Genomic DNA, 19,920 nt, shown 5'->3' with positions numbered 1-19,920 from the left:
TGGCTGGCTGCATCCTCCTCGGCCCGTGCAGCCAGCAGAGTTGTTGGATGACATGCGTCCCAGTCTCCTCCACATCTGCATCTGCATGCTGTATCATCTGCATCATCTGCATCATCTGCATCATCTGCATTCGCTCCACTGCCGCTGGCCCCCGCCCCGATCCTGCCGCACTCACCAGCCCCGATCTGCTCGCGGCCTGTTGGTTTGCCCCGGCCCCGATTTGTCTTGTCCGCGCCGGTGGCAATATTCACCCTTCCACGCTGCCATGGTCAGTCCCGTCGGCGTCAGCGCCTGCGATGACGATGACAAAAACGGACGACGACGACGACGACGACGACGACGACGACGGGAAAGAGAGCCGGGTGCGAAAGGATGATGGGCGAGGGCAGGGACCACGACACCAGTGCGCTGAAACCATGACACCAGTACGCTGAAACCAGTCTCTCCTCTCTCCCCGGATAAACTCTGGCTGGGTGCCAGACGAATCGCAAGGCGAGCCGGTCGGGTGACGAAATGCAATTTGACCGAAACAAGGCCAGGCAACACCATCGACTGCGGAATCGATCCAGCCGATCCAGCCGATAGAGCCGATCCAGCCGATAGAGCCGATCCAGCCGATAGAGCCGATCCAGCCGACGCATTGGGCGGTGGCATTGGAGGGAAGGAGACCGGATGAGAGACGAGGATGGGAAATCAGGGTGGGGCCGCTTCCCCATCGGTGTCCACTGGAAACGAAGCAAAGGAGAGGAGAAAGGCCAGCCCAGATGAGCAATCGCTTGGACACCTGCCCGAGCCGGCCGGTGGCTGCGAGGCAGTGAGCGAGACAACGAGCCCTGCACCACACCAGGCCGAGCCGGATCAGGCCAGGCCAGGCCGAGTTGAGCCGAGCCGGATGAATGGCATATCTGCGATTCGAAGACGGTCCGGCGACTTCACGCGGCAGCACACGCATGTGGCCGGTGGTGAGTCCCTCTGGATGAGCACATTGTCATTCGTTGGCCTCGGCTGGACTGTTCTGGATGCCCCACTTTTATTTGATTGACATCTCGGGGACTCAACTGAATGTCCCCAGTTCAATTTTACAGAATGTATGACGAATCGAGCGACGAGATCAGGCAGGTCGGATCGGATCGGATCGGATTGGGTTAGGTTGGGTTGGGTTGGGTTGGGTTGGGTTGGGTTGGGTTAGGTTGGATCAGGGATGGTGAGGCAAGGCGAGTCAATGGAGAAGCAGCGCTGGGTGGGTTGCTGCTTTGCTGGGCTTTGAAAGCTGCCATCGAGCGGCAGATGGAATCAAGCCAGAATCGGAGGGAGATGCGAGCGTGAGGGTGAGAAACAGGCGGTGCATGATGGCACGTCTGGATACGATGGGTTGCGGACAAAAGGACGGAAAAGTACATGGCAATAATGCAGGCTTCAAATAGTGCAGAATGAAATGTGCTGACAGAGAAAACGATGCAAGGTACAATAGTGCAGACAGATGCAATAGTGTGAAAGTAATGTGAAAATGCAATGATACGAAATAACAATAGTACACAGCGATATCTGCACAGGAGGCAGAGGAGGCGAGCGGCAAGAGAGCCAGTAAAAATACACGGATGCGTATGTGGATAAGGCAAGGAGGGAAGCGTATTGGCAGGACACGATGCCCTAGGCACAGAAAATATGCGGTACTTGATGCAATGGGCGGACGGATGGATAGATAGATGGATGGATGGACCCTGGTAGAGGGCGTCGTGAATATGGAGGTACTGCTCCAGTGCAGAGCGGGGGGGGGATGAAGCGAAGGAGTGAAATGCAAGGGACTGGGTCAGGGAGAGACCGGCCAAAGCGGAGACTCTGCGGGTCGAAAAGTTCATGGTAACCGAGCCCGAGCGCACGAGTTGCACCTTGCGGTTGTCATCTCAAATGCGCTCGACCAAGCCGGTGGAATAGCAGCCAGAGCCCTGGATGATGGTCTCGGCAAAGCCTCGGCCGTTTGTGTTGTCGAGCGGCATGGAGTAGGTAGGAATCAGGCCTCCGGGGAGACCGATGGCCATCGGCGTGTAGATAGCACCGATCGACATGGGTCCAGGAACCACCCCCGGGAAGATCCGATGCTCGAGTCCGTCGGCGGGGCTGAGGATGGCCAAGTCGCTGTATCGAGCACTCATCGAGATGGGCACCGCGCGGTTGTGGATGGCTGTCGGAGGAGGCATGGCAGCGTCGACTTGGACGGGACCGAGCACAGACCGTCTGCGGAGCTGCGACATGGGCTTGGGCTCGACACAAGTCGGCGGGCAGAGTTGGATCGCCGGGCTGATGGGGCTCGGAGCCCAGGGCGAGGAAGGGCAGCCATAGGCGTTTGGGTACACTGACTCGGTCGAGCTGATGGGAGACACCATGCTGGCCATCAGCCGGGGCTGGAACATGCCCGAAGCCGACACCAGTTCGGTGCCTCGGGCAATAAAGTCTTCGCAGACGCTGGGCGGGTACGGGCTGCAGCCATCGACGAAAGCCGCTCGGCCAGCCGCCAGACCAGTATCGACCCGGGGTCTTCGTGTGGGAGTTACCAAAACGTCACCGTGGTGCTCGCTGGAAGTGGACTGAGCAAAATCTTCGACGGCAGAGTCCAAGCCAACATAGAACGAGTGGTTTGTATCTGAGATGTAACCGCAGCCAGAGTCGGCAGGTCCACCCCGAGACTCGTAGTCAGGCGGAATGGCGGGATCGTACGCACACACCAGCGATGAAGGGAAGGTAATGTAGCCGGACGAGGGATCCTGCAGCGCTCCATGGCTGAGCGCATCAATGGAATGGATGGCTTGGTCCATATCGAGGTAGTAGGCTCGGGTGGGATCTTGATCGGCGCCAAGGTTCATTAAGGGGTCTGGCGTCATGGCAATCAAGTCGTTTTTGACGCCGACGAAGAGGTTCGAGCAAACGAACTGGTCGCTGTCCTGCGAAGACACAGCCTCCATGTCGAACAGCGGAGACGGCGAGAGTGTTGACGAGGACGACAATACGGACGAGCTTGTCTGACTGCGTCGCAGGGCAGCTCGCTTGCTCTGGGATGCTTGGCAGGACTGGCCTTCCTTGCGAGCACGGCGGTTGGAGAGCGTGATGATTTCACGGTCGGCCAGCATGTACAGATGCCGCAGGATCTTCTCCTTGAGGCCGCCGCGGAAATGGGGATGGCACTCCTGCACATACAGCACAATGTCGGCGGTTTGGGGTGGTTGGTCTGTGGGCCGCAAGAGTCAGGGCAGAGCTGGATGAGACAGGGTACGGACACTCATGCTGTCGAATGTGCGGACATGCACTGAAAAACAAGGACGATTATGCTGATCGGCCGGTGGATTGGATTGGATTGGATTGGATTGCAGGGGGGCGTTGCTTCGGATAAATGGGGACAGGGGGAGGGAAGGGGCGGCGCCATGGGCCGTGCGGATTGCAAGGGATATGCAGTTGCACCCTGCGGAGGGTATGATTGACCCAAGTGCTGTGATCTTCTGACCAAGACCAAGGCCAAGGACCCTGATTCTGATCCTCGGCCAAGCTTACTCACCGGCATGGCTGGCCTTGAAGCTGTCGATAAAGTCTTGGATCCCCTTGTCGACTTCGGGGTACTTGGGTCGCCGGCCACGGTGGATGGTCAGGTTCTCCTCCTTGTTTTCCTCAAGGCGCTTGATAATGTCTTGGCGCTGCTCATGCCATCGGCGGATGTGTGGAGCCGGGATGCCGAACCGGCGGGCGGTAGGCTTGATGTTTCGAGGCTTGCTGTAGGCCTCGGTGACGATCTTGAGCTTTTCTCTGAGGTTGTAGCGCACGACACTGAAGCGCTTGGCGCGGGGCTTTGCGGGTTCTGAGGGAACGGGCATGATGGCAGCGATGGTGGTAGTGATGGTGGTAGTGATGGTGGTAGTGATGGTGGTAGTGGTGGTGGTGGTGGTGGTGGAATACAAGGATGAGATTGGACAATTAAGGAAGATTACAACAGAAGTTGACGATAAGTCGATGAGGGGGGGGTGTCTCGGTGAATGAGATCACGGTTCAGGCTGAAACAGGGTCAAGCGTTAAAGGACCCACAGGGCTGGAGATGTTGCGACTCGAAGAGTAGAGGAGCGCGGGAGAAGGAAGGAGCCGGTGCTGTTTTGTTGAACCGACTGGGGTCTGGAAACCGCTTGGCGAAGAATGCTGCCAGAGAACAAAAACACGGCTTGGACGATGCAAGTACCGCAGGGTGGGAGGCAGCGGCAAAACCGGGGGGTTAAGGACGAACACTCGACAACTACTCGGCAAATACTCGACAAATACTCGTAAACACTCGTTAAACACTCGTTAAACCCCCGAGGGAAGAGAGAAGACGACGGACAGAGCAGATGGCGGAAGGGGGAGGGGATGGGAAGAGAGCCAAAGGCCGCCTTTGAGATCAGCGGGTTTTGGAGCCGAGACAGACGGGTGGGAGACGGAGCGTCTTGAGCACCGAGACCGGCGAGGGACCGGGAGGGGGGAATAAAAAGGCAGCGGGGGCCGTTGGGGCCGTTGGGGCCGCTCGATAGGGCGGAGGACGGAGGGGAGTCAGCCGGCGGAACCTCCGCCCTGATCTCGGGATTGCAGCTCGATGGCAACGAGTGGTGAGCCTGCAACCCCGCCCAGCGGGGCGGCGGATGGGCCGTTGGAGATCCAACCACGGCCGGCGGAGGCAGTCGGAGATGGGGGCGGCGAGGGCGGTCCGACAATGGAGCCGAGCGTTGCTGAGTGCGGTTGAGTGCGGTTGAGCGTTGCTGAGTCTGGTTGAGTGCGATGGAGTGTGGTTCAGTTCAATTGGACCTCCACAGTTCTGCTGGAATCCACACAGAGTGCTCTATCGATGCGATCGCACTCGACTGTGGCAGTATGCCTTCCCGCATCCTCGGGCTGTTTCGGTCGGGTGCTTGTGGATCGACCGGCCATTGTTGTGTCGGGTGATTCTGCCAAGCACAATCACAAGCCCAGGCAGGATCGGTTGGCAGGAACCAGCGCAGCTCATGACCGGCCAGCATGACCAGCGAGCGGACAGCCTGCAGGAGTGGTTCGAGACGGGTTTCATGGAGCAATGCCCACCGTCCGTCCTTCGGCTCTGCCGCCATGTCGCCCACTCCATTCAGACACCCGCATCCTTTGTCGTTGGAAACAGGCATGGCCCGGTCGGATCAGCACGCTGGCCAAGCTCTCTGGCCTCGGCTGGTCCAGATCGCCGCGCTGCGATCGGGTTGAGCGGATTTCGGACAGCCGGACGAAACAGCCTCTTCCTGCGCATCGATACTCCAGCCCGGCTGGCCAGCCAAGCAAAACACTCCCAGATCGCCTGCCTCCCCTCCTCCCACTTTGCCCGATCGTGGGATAGGACAATGAAGGCCCAGCGACTCAGCCTGGCACACTGCTTCGGACGAGGCCGGACGGAAACAGCACCCGGCTGGAGCGAGCTGAGCAGAGTGAGTGCTGCAAAGGCGGTGCTGTTTGGCAAGTCCGGCAAGCCTGGCAAGGCGATCTGCCACGATGCACTGTCCGGACCGGACATCGGCATCGGCGAGTGCAGCGGGCTCGTCTGCATGCCGCCTCGCCAGCAGCTCCGGAGTTGCATATGAGGATTGCTTGCCAGCCAAGGACACACCGCAAGACTCAACCCGCAGGACTCAACATGCAAACCAATCGGATACTGCAGGACGCAGTCGGATACCACAAAAGTCAATCGGGTGTGCTCGATGTGTGTGCAGGGGGGGGGGTCAGATGTCCGATACCGCATCCGATACGGCATCCAATACGGCATCCGTTGCAACTTTCCCGCGCTTCCGCTCCAGGAAGTCGGTGACAGCTGTGGATGGTGCGATGGGCAGAGACCCCCTTCCCCGAGGCCATATTGCCGCGGCTTGCCTGGCGTCCACGAATCTCCCAGAGGGAGAGGGCTGGGCCATGAGAAAGTGTGGGGTTGCGCAGAGGAGGGAGACGGGTGTGACCTTGACTACTCCCCACACACTGCAATGTCTGATATCCTGTCTCCCTTTCATAGCGTGCCTCGCAAGCAAGTTCACAGGCACGGTATGTTGCTACCTGGGTATCTGGTCCGATCCGACTGATCCGACTGGTCGGGCTGGTCGGGCTGGTCGGGCTGCTCTGGTTCCCATGGCTGTCGTCCGGCTCTTGAGCACATGGCCCATCCTGCCTCGGCTGGTCGTCGATGTTAGTCTTGCATACCCCCCCCCAGTATATCGAGCGCTCCGCCGCGCAGGGCATCACATGGGTGTCCACGAGGTCTATTCGGTCATATTTCGATGTGGATCGGAAGCTGGGAAAGAGCAGCAAGACCAGGTTCCCACGCGGTCCGCCATCGCACCACAGTCCCGCAATCTCGCTCGCGATCAGGATGATGCTTGGAGGCGGAAGCGGGTGGGTGGACAGGTACCCATTTGCTGTGGAATGGACCTCGTGGTGTCCGATATGGCGCTAGCGGCTCCGGACTCGACCGCTTGCGGAGCAATACTGTCCGAACGCCATTCCAACGAGATTGAGGAGTCGGAAACGCAAGCGGGCTGGCGAGCATGAGCTGGTTCATCCGCGAGTCGGGCAGACACGCCTGTCGACAAGATTAGGCTGTGGACCCGACAGAGCTGGAGGGTGATGTCAGGAGTGATGTGCGATGAATCAAGACCACAGCCCGCCCAGCCTCCGGACGACAGCATTGTGCTCGTCCGAAGAGTGGATTGCGGGCGAGCACGAGAGAGGGACTTGGGAGTCGTCGCAGAGGGAAGCAGAGATGGATGTCTGCCGGACTGCTCCTCCAGAGGCGGAGCTCGGCAAAGATGAAAATACAAAGCCGAGCGGGATCTTGGGTATTGTCTTGTATCAGAAGGAATGCGTTTTGAAACCTCGGCTCGCGGGTACCCGGTCGGGCTGAACGTAGGTGCGAATGATTTGATGTCGGAAGATGAAGCTGTAGACCCAGCTGCTGACCGCCCAGAACAAGACCAGAAACGATATGTACTGGATCCAGCCACTCTTGAGGGTTTCGGCCAGCTTGGGCCGGTAGGTGACTGCTTGCTCCGGGAAGTGGATGCGGGTGTGGATTTGAAAATTGGATGATTGAGCGCGAGGAGCCTGCCACAGCTCAGTCAAAGGCGCAAGCGTTGTCCGCACTAGAAATGGGCAGCACAAGAGCGGTAAGCACACCTGTGATCTTGGCCGTGGTGGTTGTCACTCTCATGGAGTCGAGCCAGATTCACAGCACCGTTCTCAGAGCCCCCACGCCGTTCCCAAGCCCATCGACTGTCGTCCAACCCACCATCGCGCTGGTTGTATCGCTCCAGGACTGCACGCCATTCCCAAGTCGAGCGTGAGTCTGTAAAGTTCCAGATCGGGTCGGCATTCATGTCCCAGAGGCGCCCGTCGCGCACTCGGTCTCGTTGCACCAGTTGCAGATCGGCCTCGACATCCACAGACGAGCCCGGTGTGGTCGTCATGAGATCGTGCAGAGCCAGCGCGCTCATCTTGAAGCGAATGACATCCTGGGTATTCAAAGTTGGGTCGAGTGCGATGGGCAAGGGTGGTATCGATCGAGTTAGTTCTGTAATGCGATATGAGCAGCCAGTGGCTTGTCTCTTGCCGGAATTGGGTTTGGTTATCTTGTCCGAGGCCGCGGAGACTTGCAACTATCGCTCTCACATCTCACAGTCCTGCCAGGAGCCACAACGTCCCGGTTTACATCCTCGAAAGCATAGCCCACATCTACGTCGTGACTGGGGACGCAGGCCTCTTCCAGGAGACTACTTCACACAGCAACTTACGTAAAGGACATACTGCATCTCCAAGCCCAGTCGTACGTGGTAAATGTCCTCGTTGTCACGCAGCGGAATGGTCAACCACAGGTCAAAGTAGTCCACGATGCCGTCCCGATTGACATCCGTATCTCGGAACTAGATTGCGAGCCGATACGACGAGGGAGGATGGACCGTGAGATTAGCACGGGCATGGGAGTGTGTCCATCGTTGCGCAGAAAGCGTAGGCATGGGGGAAGAGCAAAGAGGCGCGAAAGTCTTTCGCTGGCACTCTTTTCTCTTGCACTTTGGCTCAATGGACCAGCATTCAACCTTCTGGGGGTGGGCTGGACACGGGTGTGCGAGTCGTTACTGCCACTGGTAGTCTGCCATCCCCCCCCATCCGGCCAAAGCGCCTGGCAGATCGGACCTTTGTGTCGATCGTGACTCAGGAAGCCAAAAATGATGAACACGGCCATCTCGGTGGCGTGAGCCCGAGAAGGGGGAGTGTCAGGCTTGGGCCGGGCTGGAGAGCCCACGAAGGACAAGCCGACCGGCAGGCCGGCGAGCAGGCAGACAGGCGAGCAGGCAGACCAATCAGCCGCACAGCTATCATGCGCATGGCTGGCAACGAAGCAAATATCCGGGCGGACAAGGAGGCCAGCCGAGCAGCATGCTCGGTGGAGGAGAGAGACGAAAGAGATGGTGCAATGTTACCTTGATGGTGGGCACGCGGGTGTGGTCGTTGTAATGGACGTTGTAGGCCTCGCTGGATGCCCAATAGATCGAGAGCGGCAGGATGCTTGAGGCAGCGCGCACGTTGCCCTCCAGTAACAGGACCATGTTGCCCGTGAATCCGACCTTGGGCTGCTCAAAGGAGGTCGCCAGCTTGAGCCAGAAGGCTGGTGAAAGAGCTCCGTTGAGTTTGGATTGGATTGGATTGGATTGGATTGGATTGGATTGGATTGGATTGGATTGGGTTGGAGTGGGTTGGAGTGCATCGGAGTGGATTACATGGCATTGAGTGGCATTGAGTGGCATTGAGTGGCATTGAGTGGCATTGAGTGGCATTGAGTGGCATTGAGTGGCATTGAGTGGCATTGAGTGGCATTGCATGATCCCGGGGCGTTGTTGGGCGCCACGACGAGTGCCAAAGCAGGCGCGGCGTGCATGGGCGTTCGGCGCCATGGCCATACAGACGAGCGGGGTGCCATAGAGGAGCCAGTTTGTGCCGGTGTGTGTTGCGGTGCCATCGTCATTGGAGGCGAGCAGGGTGGTATTGAGTTGGCCCGTTCATAGAATGACCGCCAGCGCCATCCAGTTGTGTCGGCCGGGGGATGCGCCAAACCACACGGGCACCGATCCGGCCCCAAATGTAGGTCCCCGACGCCGGTCGCAGATGCAAGCCCCAATTCAGATACGAGCCGGGGATGGCCCGACGAGACCAATGGGGAGGGTTGACCGCAGAGGAACAGCCGTTATCGACGGCGAGGATCAGTCGGGCACGCGGCAGGGCGGCATGGGAAGACCCCGAGACCGGAGAGACAAGAGAGCGGAAAGGGGTGAGCACGATGCACGAGGCCGACGCGAGCGGCAAGGGAGAAAGGACAGCCGTCGCAAGGATGTCGAATCGCGAGCACACCGCAGCCGAGCGACGACAACGCCGCTGTCGATGTCATTGGTTAATCGCTCTCCCCACGAATACTCGGTGCTTGTGTTGAGACAGGACGTACATCCCGAGGCATAGGCGAGGACAAACGGCAGAACGAGCCCGGCGGCGGCCGTGAGCGCGAGCGAGAGCGAGGCCCACGAGAACAGCGGGGCATAGTGCCGCTTGAGGAACGGCTCGGCGTAGAGCGTGAGCATGCGATGGTGGTGGTGGTGGTGGTGGTGGTGGAGATACGAGACTGCGACGCCAATCGACCAAGAGTCAGGATCGCGGCAGCAGCAGAAGGCCGACGACAGCAGAAGTGAGAACGACGAGTCGGCCGGGAGGAGCGGGGCCTGCGAGCGGGAATGGGAGGATGGGGGAGGAGGAAAGACCAAAGGCGATAAGGGGTAACCAATGGCAGACCAGGCGAGGGGAGCGCGGGCAAGGGTCGAGCGGCTCACGGCCATGGGCCCGCGGGTGGCTGGCGGGACGCGGCGAGCACGGGAGCGCGCGCGGCGTGTGGCGGGGCGTGACCGCACGGCTGTCTGCGGCCAGGTCTGTGCTGCGATTGCTGCCAGTGTCGCCGACGAAGCCACGGGGCCATCCACCAGCATCGCACACCTTGGCGAGGCAGTTGCAACAAGCGCAATCCTGCTGAGACGAAAGAGCCTGGTTCGGGAGAGACAAGCGATGCGGGATCGATGGAGCAGAGTCGACAGGACAGCCAGGCGGACTGCGATGGACCGCGATGGACTGCGATGGACTGCGATGGACTGCAATGGATCCGACAGCGTTCGACACTACTCGCTTCTGCCACTCTGCACTGGCCAACAGCACTCGCTGCACACCGCTTACACTGCTTACACCGCTTACACTGGGAATGCCCTGGCAGTCGTGACTCTCCAGCGGCACCCAGGACAAGCCCTCGCCCACGGGTCTGTCCGCCTGTTTTGTTTATCGGGCCCACGGGGCTGGGCGTGGTCTGGTGCGAACGCCTTGCTGTCCTCGGGTGCACGAACCGCCGCTGGGTCAGCAGCAAAGCCTTTGTGCCCTGCTCATGCTGACCCTGGCTCCGTGCCCGGCCCCACCAGACGCGCCGGCCCTGGTCGCCAGAGCCCGTGGCCCGGGGTCTGGGCAGCCCCCACGCCAGCCGGACAAATTGGCCGCAGTGGACCGAGCGACCACCCTCACACACGCTTGGCTCGGCCCTGTCCTGCGTCGTCTTGCCCTGCGTCGTCTTGCGTGGATGCAAGTCCCTGGTCTTGTCGTCGCAGCATGTTGCCGTGTCCTGTCCTTGCGCTGGATCGCGCAACCAAAATACTGCAGATCAAAATTTGCCTCGTCTGCCTCTCCTCGCATCGTCCCGGGCACTTGAATGTCTGTCGCCCCCTCTCCCGCGTCCGCCGAGCCAAATGGATCGCCTGGCGCAGACCGGCGACAGTACCCTTCCTTCCAAGTAACCCACCCTCCGCGTTCGCACGCCCGCCGAGCACCACGGCCTCCTCGGCACTGCTCCAGGTCCACCGCAGATCGGCCCACCGTCGCCTTCTGGATCTGGCCTTGGTTGACCCCGCCGAATCGGACTTTGAGCCGCCACCAGGACACCAGTACTATTGGAAGTGCGAAACCCCCACCCTGACCGTGCCCGCTCGTGCGCTACCAGATCTTTTTTTTTTTCGTCTTTGACAAGCCAAACTTCCTCCCATCATCCGCTCGCTCGCTCCCCATTCTGTTGCCCACCTCCTTTGCTTCCGTGCCCTTTCTCCCCCGCCGCCGCCGCCGCCGCAATGGCAGTCATCGGGCTCATTGTCACCATCCTCGCCGCTGGCCGAGGCAGGAAGGTACTCTCTCCACCCCTCCCGATGGAGTCCACCAACGTGCTACCCTGTCACCGGCAACTGCGCGGTCCTTTCTGTCCACCTCGACAGAGCCGCTGCCGGACGCTGGTCGGATGATCTGATAAACCACTCAAAGCCATCCCGAGCCGACTCTGGCGGTGGCATCATGAGGTCGATGGTGGAGACATTAGTCGCACCGACGTGTCCATGTGTCGCTCTTGTCTCTGCCATCCACCACAGACGGGTCGCTTGCTTTGCCCGTGCGCTCTGTGCCGGTTCCCCCTCTATGGTGGCCTGAACTCGCCGTCTCTGTCCATCTCGCGGTTGTCGCCGTCGAATACACCACTTGCCTGCCTCGAGCTGCGTCTTCATGGACGTGGCTGTCCAAGTGTCGCCATTGCCGCTTGATCTATCGGCCACTTCATCCACCCCATTCGAGCATTCCTCACATTCATCCATTCCTCCTCATACTCCCTCGTCATCTCTGTCTACCCATCGGGATGCGTGCCGATATCGATGGATATCGATGGATACCGATGGATACCGATTCGGGTATCGCTCTCTGTTGTCCGTTGTCTGCCTATCCGTTCCTTTCGTTTCCTTTCCTTTCCTTTCTTCCCAGCTGCCTGTCCCATCGATGTCGGCGTTGGTGCTGTCACCATGGCAGCCATGTCCTCTGAAAGCCACTCATTCGAGAGGCCTCTGTCTCCGCTCCCCTATTACAAACCCAACTCCACCTTCATTCCTGTCTCCGCTCTCCGCTTTCCGCCCTCCGAACTTGCAATCTTGTCTTTGACTCTAGTGTCGTCCCTGCTGCGGCTTGCGTTTCCATTTCCATGCTAAACTCCCATGCAGCCCCGCGACCGTGTCCGCCTGCAATTGACTTTGACCAGTGTCCATGGCATTGGCTGCTCAGTGCTTTGCCCGGCTACTGTTGGCCCGGCTGCGATTCGCTCGGCTGCCGTTCGCCGACTTGGATGGCAGGGCGTGCAAACCATGGCCAAAGCCGGCATGTCCCCGCCTCATCTCAGCGGCAACGTTCGCCACAAGATGCAGTCAGATTGCACCATATCCAAATCTCGCCGCGCTGTCCTTTCGCCCCACCCTACTTCGGGCCTTATCGCAAACTGAGGGCGGAGCCTGCTTTCCCACAGATTTTCCCGCCCACGGCGCGAAAGGCGAGGGGGGGGGGAGGCCATCGATCCCACCCGCCATCAGTAACATCACGGCTGAACTTTGGCGCTCGGTCAGATTGGTATCGATCCTCTGGCCGAGCTGCTTGCCATAGACAACCCGTGCGACGACAGGACACACCGTGACCATCTTGTCGGCCTCCACCACCACCGTCTGCTCGCTCAAGTGATCTGCTTGTGCCGAGACATTTGGACACCACTCTTGGACACCACTCTTGGACACCACTCCGCCCCTATGGTATCCGCTGGGCAGATTGTCGTGGGCGACTAAGCGGCTGTCGGGAGGAGTTTTCCCATGAAATTGCAACCAAGTTGCTGGCGTGGTTTTCGGATCTGGAGAGTGCGGTGTGGTGCCTGGGCTGCCCGCTCTCCCTCCATCGGCCACCTGTGCCCAGCCAGGCTCGACCACCGAGTGGCTTTCCTCATCGACACAAGGGTGACACCGGCTCAGTTGCTCGACCTGTCAAGACGGACAGGGCCGCACAAGTCGAAAGAAAAAGAGCCGCGTGCTGGACAAACAGGGCTGCAGTCCCGAGCCTGCCGCAGAGCCACCACAACTACTCCCGCCACTACTACTTTCTCCGTCCTTCTCCCCACCCCTCTCTTTCTTGCTTCCTCCTCCCCCCCCCAAAACCTCTTTAGTGGATCAGAAATTACACGTTGCTGTCGGACCAGCGAGTGTATCGGCCGCTGAAGCTCGTCGAGACTGGGATGAGGGATGGATAAGTCCGGGATACTCGGTCGGCACCTGGAGGAGGAGGAAGAGGAGGAAGGATGGGCTGCCCTTGTGACTTTGGCTCTTGGGCAGTGCAATCGTTGCAATGGGCCATCTGGCTCTGACAGAGTGTGCGCTGGTCGCCTGGTTGCGGACAAGGACCTCGGCGAGCCTCCGGGTGCGGACAGAGCGGGATTCTACCTTCTTTCTCGGGGCAGATTTGGAGGCGGGTGCGTGGGATGCCAATGCAAGCGCGAGCGGGGAGTGCCGGCAAGCAGTACAGCGACCACGAAGGACAGCGGCCGCAAAGGATGGCGAGCCCACGAAGGACGAGATTCAAGCCCGACACCAATCTCAAAGGAGCAAAAGCGCGACGGCTGGCAATGCACATTGGGCGGCGGATGATGCATGCTCTTGGGCTCCTTCGACGAGCCGAGCATGGGTTGGGTTAGCCAGCCTCGTCTGAAGGGCGAATCACTTAAAGCTGAGTGAGGGTGGTGGGCATATGCCCATCGCAGGGCAAGCCTCGACACACGGCCGCCGCAGGGACTCGAGACCCTGTCTGCCCGCCTGTCCAAGGCCTGTCCAAGGCCTGTCCAAGGGCCTGCACGGCGAAAATGCGCGGCGCCCCAGCGAGATGTCGTGGGGAAGCACCATGGCGAATGCCCACCATCGTTGTTGTTACCGCCGCCGTCGCCGTTACCGATTTCACCTGCTTGGCCATCAACACTGGCCTTTGCCTTCGGAATCGGGAGGCGCAAAGGATCAGAGTTTGTTTGCGTCTCGGGATCGATTGCAAGGTGAGACGACGGTGGTCGCGGCATCGGCTGAGTGGTGGGCCGGTTGGAGACCAATCGGATATCCAAGGTGCCTGCTGGGAAGTGGCATTGCTGGTGCGAGGCCAACGGCACCGAAGCCGACCATGGCAAACTGGCTCCCCAGGCGAGATGGGCACGGTCGCCGATGCAAGCTTTGTCGCTGCCTGATCGTCTGGACAGCACAGGCTTTGTCCCAAGATCCGTTGATCTTGTCAAGTGAGGGCAGCGGCCTCGCCCATTGAGCCGCGCCCTTGTGCAGGGCCTGCTCGCTTGCCCTGGTCTGCAACCCCCCCCCCCGCCGATATTGGGCCTTGATGCCCTGGGCAGCACTCAATTCACTTCGTGGTGGAGCGCACTTCTCGCGGGCTGCTATGGCACTGGGCTTCGGCTGCATCCGCCTCCTGACCCCCTCCGCGGGCACTGTTGCAGTGCACGGTCTCCGGCTGGCTCCCAGGCCCGGCGGGTCCCTTCGCTCCCCCCCCCGTCTGTTCGCTACGATGTCGATCGCACGGCCGCCCCAGCCACTGGATGTGCCCTGTACACAGATATAAACCCGCCCTCCCGCTCGCCTCACCCCCACCGGCTATTGGATGTTCCAGGCTTTGGCTCGACTTTTCTGGGAGGCGCCCTCGTAATTGGCATCCTCCGTAATTAACGTGTCTCCTGAATATCACATCATACTCCTCCCCCTTCTCCTCCCTCGCCTCCCACTCGCCTCCTGTCCCGCCGCTCCACCCTCGACCGCTCCATCCGCAAGCCCGCGTCGTTCGCCATGCCAAAGACCTTTGCAGAGAAGCGTGTGATTGTGAACGAGGCCTATGCCGTCCCTCGCAATATCAAGGCCACGGCAAGAAAGTATAGTGTCCAGCCTCAGCACATCCGGCGCTGGGCCAAACAGCTCCAACGCCGCCAGCTCGATCATCTGGCTGCCTTCTCGTCGCCCGCCGGACTGGCCCGCACGGCCTCGCCCTCGACCCTGTCCGAGTTGTCGTTTGCCAATCTCGCAAGCGCCCCGGGTCTGTCGGCCTCCGAACCACTCCACCGTCGCCCGAGTCTCCTTGCCTCTGCAGCCGAACCCGACACTCGGGTCGCTGCGGCTGGCATCCCTGGCATCCCTGGCATCCCTGGCATTGCCGTCATCTCAGGCATCGCGGCCATCTCAGGCTCCACAGGCTCCACAGGCTCCACAGGCATCCCGAGTGTTGCTGGTATCGCAGATGTCGCTGGTGTCGCTCGCATCCAAGACACCACAGGCATCCCGGCGATTGCTGCAGACATTCCTGGTCCTGGCCCTGGTCACTTTGCCCACCTCCCCGAGACCTCCCGGCTCTCGCTCCACACCCATCTCACTGGCCATGTCTCCTCATCCGACCACCCCCAGCACTACTCATCCGACCACACCCAACACTACTCGGCCAGCCATACCCAACACTACCCGAGCCACACTCCCAGCCTCCCGAGCTACTCGAGCTACTCTGGCTACTCGAGCTACTCCGGCCATTCCTCCATCCATCTGCCTGACGACATTGTGACCCACTCCCCCGCTCACGCTCCAGACTACTCCACCACCCACACCCCACACCATTCAATGGCCCATGTCTCGAGTTACTCTGTCGCCCATGTCGCCACCCATGCTGCCACCCATGTCGCCGACCACCCTCCCTCGCACATACCCCATCACGTTGCCGGCTCCCACCACTTCCCCGAGTCCTACATCCTCGACCACTGTCGCCCCCACGACGCCGTGCGCATTCCAAATGTCCACCGCATCATCCAAGCCGGATGTGCCTCGCCGATGCGCAACTCGTCGCGATACGATGCCTCGATCGAGCACCCGGTGTCGCTGCTGTCAGATGCAAGACCACACGGCCAACCGGGACCACCCGAACTGCCCGAGCCACCCGGCCAACTGGCACCTCCGAGTCTCCCGCACCTGTCGGTCTCGCCTGTGTATGAAACCAAGCTGGCGATCGAGGACCTGCAAGCATTTGGCGGATCGCTCTCGACGACCATCCCGGATCCGCTTGCAGGAACACTGCCGACAGCAGTCTCGACGACACTCTCGACGACATTCTCGGGGACTCACCCGCTCTACTACAAGGGCCAGGGTCACGGCAGTGTGGTGAAAGACGAAACAGTGACAAGCGGACCAATGGGCTCGTCAGTGCCGTTCCTCCCAGGTACTTCATCGGCCACTCGCCCGATTCCCATGTCTCAGGTCAGCACCTTCCCCATTCACCTCGATCAATCCGAGAGCTGGCTCCGTTCGCAACCGCACAACCCATCCGAGTCGTCCTTCCCTGCCGAGCTCTGCGCGCCACCCTCGCGCCCGTCAGGATCTGTGCGATCGTCACCGTACCCTCAAGCATCAGCCTTCCCACCAAGTGCCCGACGCGAGTCGCGATCGATCAACTCGCTCATGATCGAATCCCATGCCCCAAGACGACGCTGCAGTCACTATGAGATCCTGAACTCGGTGTGTGATGGTCCCCTCGCACTGGACAGCTCCTCCAGCCTCCCGGCTTCCTCGAGACAGCCCTCAATGTCCGCCCAGTCCAGCTTTACCTCGCCCGATGCCTCGGTCGTTTCCGCCGTCACCAGTCTCCCGGCCCCGATGTCACTCCCAAGTCTGGCGAGTCTGCGCGGCCCATCAGGCTCCCAGACCCTCGGCTACTTCATCCCGATGAGCTCCGTCCGGTTAAACACCCACGATTTTGAAGCCACGCGACCGTCGTCATGCGATCCATCCCTCTATTCGCTTGCCCATTCTGTCCAGCCCAGCCCCGGCATCCTGGCCGATTCCCGTTCTCTCTCCGTGGCCTCGCCACACTATTCGTTCTCGACCCCGGCGATGGCAACCGCCCCAGTCGATGGAACATCGCCACCCATCGAGGTCTGTCCGACAGACATTACCTTTGCAGCCCCTCTGGATGTCTCCCCTCTCTACCCGTATCCTCAGAGCACTGCGTCTCCTCCAAAGTACTATCGTCCATCCCCATCGCGTTCCCCCAGTTTCCCAACGACCTCTTCTGGAATGAATGCAATCTCGATGCACCCACAGGGAGACCAGCAAAACCCTTACATCCCTTATCTTCCTTGATCGTTTCAATGGAACAGTCCGATGAGGGGTGGCATTCTCCCTTGCCCTCGCCCTGACGGAAGCCTTCTTTGAACTTCCATCGTTGCTTCGTTCCCGGTCCACCCAACCCTTGGACTCGCATTGCCCTTCGCTCAAGATTAGTACGCTTCTTCCTCCACCTCAGCCTCCGCCTCCGTGATTGACAGACCGACGACGGTTTTCACCAGTTGCCCCTCGCATTGACCCATCCTGTGACAAACCTCTGTTTCTGCATATTTTGCATCTAGCTCTTGCACATCACCAACCCTCCATCGTACCCGCAGCTCCCCTCTGCTGATTCCAGGCAGCGGTCTTTTCGCCCTTCTTTTGTTCTCGCCTTCCTTTCTTTTGACTTGGTCCCATCAATCCATGCCCTTGCCTGTTGTTTCATCAATCTTCCTTTTGATATCTCCATCCACATGTTTCATTTCTTTCTCTTGCGACTGTTCTTCGCACCCCCCCCTCTCATATCGTTATCCCCACACCTTCCCCCCAAAATCTTTTACATCTTGTTCAAATCTCAATGCCTTTCATTTCTTCTTTGAAAATTTGCATTTCTCGCACGTTGCGCTGCTTTCACAGACTCGATTCGGCTTCTGACATCCCCACTCTAACGCTCCTCTCGATATCCTCGTCCCTCCCTCACTGCCTCGATTTCCTAACGATCGAGCGACCTTGCTCTCTCTCCTCAATACCAAGGAATGTTTGCCCTTGCCGTTTTTTTTTCCATTGTTTCTTCCTTTATTGAAACTTCCTCCTTTCCCCCCGTGCCCTCCATATACCTTCGTCGTCGTGCTTGTGGATATTGGTGACTGTTATATCAATTTCACTACTGTGGTCATTTTTTCTGCTATTTTCATTTGGGTTTCTGTGTTCTGCTTGGATATAGCTTACTCTGGCTCGACTGCCCGGCTTTCTCTTGCTCCGTTGCGCCGCAGGTAGTCCCCCAGCCTCTTCGATCTGATCCTTGCCCTCGCCCTTACTTTCAACTTCGCCCTCACCTCCATTTTACCCTCACACTCCACCTTCGACTCTACTGTCACCAGCCCAGAAGGTTGTCGGCCTGCATTACGCTGGCGCTCCCCGTTGGTCAATCCCACCAGCACCGACCGTTTTCGTCCTCCACCATTGCTACTTCAACCAACGTGTTCAATATACCAGCGACTTCGACCCCCAATATCGGTGGCCTTGGCGTGTGTCGTGGAGGGTGCGGGAGCAGAATCGCTTCTTTCCTCTTCTCCCTCCCTCCCTAGTTTCCGCCATCCACCCAGTTTCCCCCGAAATCCCCATCCGACATCCACCCGGCCTCTCTGGGTCCTAGCGAATCAGGCGACTTGGCTTGTCTCCCATGACGGGGTCCCATTCTGGATCCCCTCGTAGTCGGCAGCATGACCAGCCGGGCAAATCCATGTCGGAATCATGTCGTGGAGTTCGCGCGGGCAACAACAACAACAACAACAAAAACGTCTGCAGTCGGATGGGTTCCCATGGCATAGCACGGCATAGCATGGCAAAGCAGCGAGTTCGACTGAAACACTAGTGTGTGGCCTGGAGGGAAGCTGGAATGAGACAGGGAGGACTGGGTACAGGTCGGAGCCAGCGCCAGCAGGGACGAGTAGGCGGTGGAGCGATGGTCAAGAGCTCAAGTCATCGTCCTCCAGCTTAGCCCGCTGGCCAAGATCAGGGACGAGCGGAGCAGCGATGCCGGATGGTCAGTTGGACTGAGCCGGTGTCAGGGCCTGGATCGACGGCGGGAAAATTTGAGAGTCGACGATGGCGGGCTCGAGGTTGGAGGAGATGAAGACAGCGATGACCTTGGCCGGGTGGGGGCGGGTGGGATTTTGGGCAACTGGGTGGGCAAAGCGGCTCGACCGCAGGGAACCAGGCCCAAGCCCGATCCCGAGTCTGATCCTCTGATCATCTGATCCTCTGATCCTCTGATCCGCCAATCCTGCTCCGAATCTGGTCTCCCTCCTTTGCCCCGGCCTGGTCTCCTTCGCTGCTCTGGTCCACAACGGCCGGCTCTTTCTCCCCCCCCTCCACCTCGCTGGTTTTTGCCGCTCTTATCTTGCCACGATGCACATCTTTGCTGGAGGACGGAGGGGGGCAGTGTCCTGGTCATGGCGCAAATGCTGCTGGTCAGGAGGGGAAAACAGAGGGAGATGGACGGCCCATTCCCCCCGGGGACTGCCAGGTTGGTCTCCAGCGTCAATAACGGCAACGACGTCGTCCGCTAGCCGAGTCGCTCAGCCGAGCAAGGACCATAGAGGGGGGCCAGCTTTGATCCGATCCCGCCCGATAGAGGATGCCGATAGCAGGCTGGACGAGACTGAGGAAGCGGTCGATGGCCCTGGGCCGCAGACTTGCCCACGACGAAGGGGGCATCGCCTCAGGAGCGATCTGCGCCGAGACCAAGTTTCCGAGAGAGCCAATGCAGTTGCTCCAGGCTCGTCCTCCCTTTGACCTCTACCATGCTCGCTGCGTCTCACGAGTCTACATGAGTCTTCGCGTGCTGTTGATTATCGCCGCGGCGGCCAGGGACTGTTGTTGGAGGAAGGCAGCAATGCGGCCTGGTCTTTGCTGGCCGGAGTCGACGACCCGTCAAGATGATGCTGCACACTGGCTCGGGCCGCTATCGCTCGGTTAGCTGTGGCATTGCCGCGAAGCCGACAGTCATTGATGTTCAGAGCAGCTCAATCCAAGTTGGACAATGTCGCCGCCGTGGCATTCGGATGCAACAGAGGACCAACATGAATCAAGTTTCGCCCCGATGCCTGCTCAGCACCCAACTTGCCCGATCGCTGCCGGCCGCCTG

At 59.7% G+C, this 19,920-nt stretch overlaps 4 protein-coding genes across 4 annotated transcripts; 1 reads left to right on the top strand and 3 right to left on the bottom strand.

The window, feature by feature from the left end:
* Positions 1–1,011: 1,011 nt before the first annotated feature.
* BJ171DRAFT_507670 (uncharacterized protein) lies at positions 1,012–2,203 on the bottom strand (the record flags this gene model as incomplete). Its single annotated transcript, XM_053111245.1, is given in 2 exon segments — positions 1,012–1,132; positions 1,148–2,203. A coding segment is annotated over 1 exon segment (696 nt), but the record flags the coding sequence as incomplete, so codon positions are not given.
* On the bottom strand, positions 1,905–3,860 carry BJ171DRAFT_582494 (uncharacterized protein; the record flags this gene model as incomplete). Its single annotated transcript, XM_053114190.1, has 2 exons — positions 1,905–3,223; positions 3,548–3,860. The coding sequence occupies 2 exons, from the start codon at positions 3,858–3,860 to the stop codon at positions 1,905–1,907; spliced, it is 1,632 nt and encodes a 543-aa protein (XP_052966196.1).
* A 3,004-nt stretch (positions 3,861–6,864) lies between these two features.
* On the bottom strand, positions 6,865–9,638 carry BJ171DRAFT_582493 (uncharacterized protein; the record flags this gene model as incomplete). The annotated part of the gene is made up of 5 exons (XM_053114189.1): positions 6,865–7,154; positions 7,301–7,523; positions 7,803–7,931; positions 8,490–8,674; positions 9,506–9,638. The coding sequence occupies 5 exons, from the start codon at positions 9,636–9,638 to the stop codon at positions 6,865–6,867; spliced, it is 960 nt and encodes a 319-aa protein (XP_052966195.1).
* A 5,121-nt stretch (positions 9,639–14,759) lies between these two features.
* Positions 14,760–16,705, top strand: BJ171DRAFT_622145 (uncharacterized protein; the record flags this gene model as incomplete). The annotated part of the gene is made up of 2 exons (XM_053115444.1): positions 14,760–16,463; positions 16,502–16,705. The coding sequence occupies 2 exons, from the start codon at positions 14,760–14,762 to the stop codon at positions 16,703–16,705; spliced, it is 1,908 nt and encodes a 635-aa protein (XP_052966194.1).
* Between the last annotated feature and the right edge of the window lie 3,215 nt (positions 16,706–19,920).

This window comes from Polychytrium aggregatum (genome assembly GCF_025602895.1).
Source record: "Polychytrium aggregatum strain JEL109 chromosome Unknown BJ171scaffold_21, whole genome shotgun sequence".
Taxonomy (NCBI): domain Eukaryota; kingdom Fungi; phylum Chytridiomycota; class Chytridiomycetes; order Polychytriales; genus Polychytrium; species Polychytrium aggregatum.
This window is presented reverse-complemented; position numbering and strand designations above follow the sequence as displayed.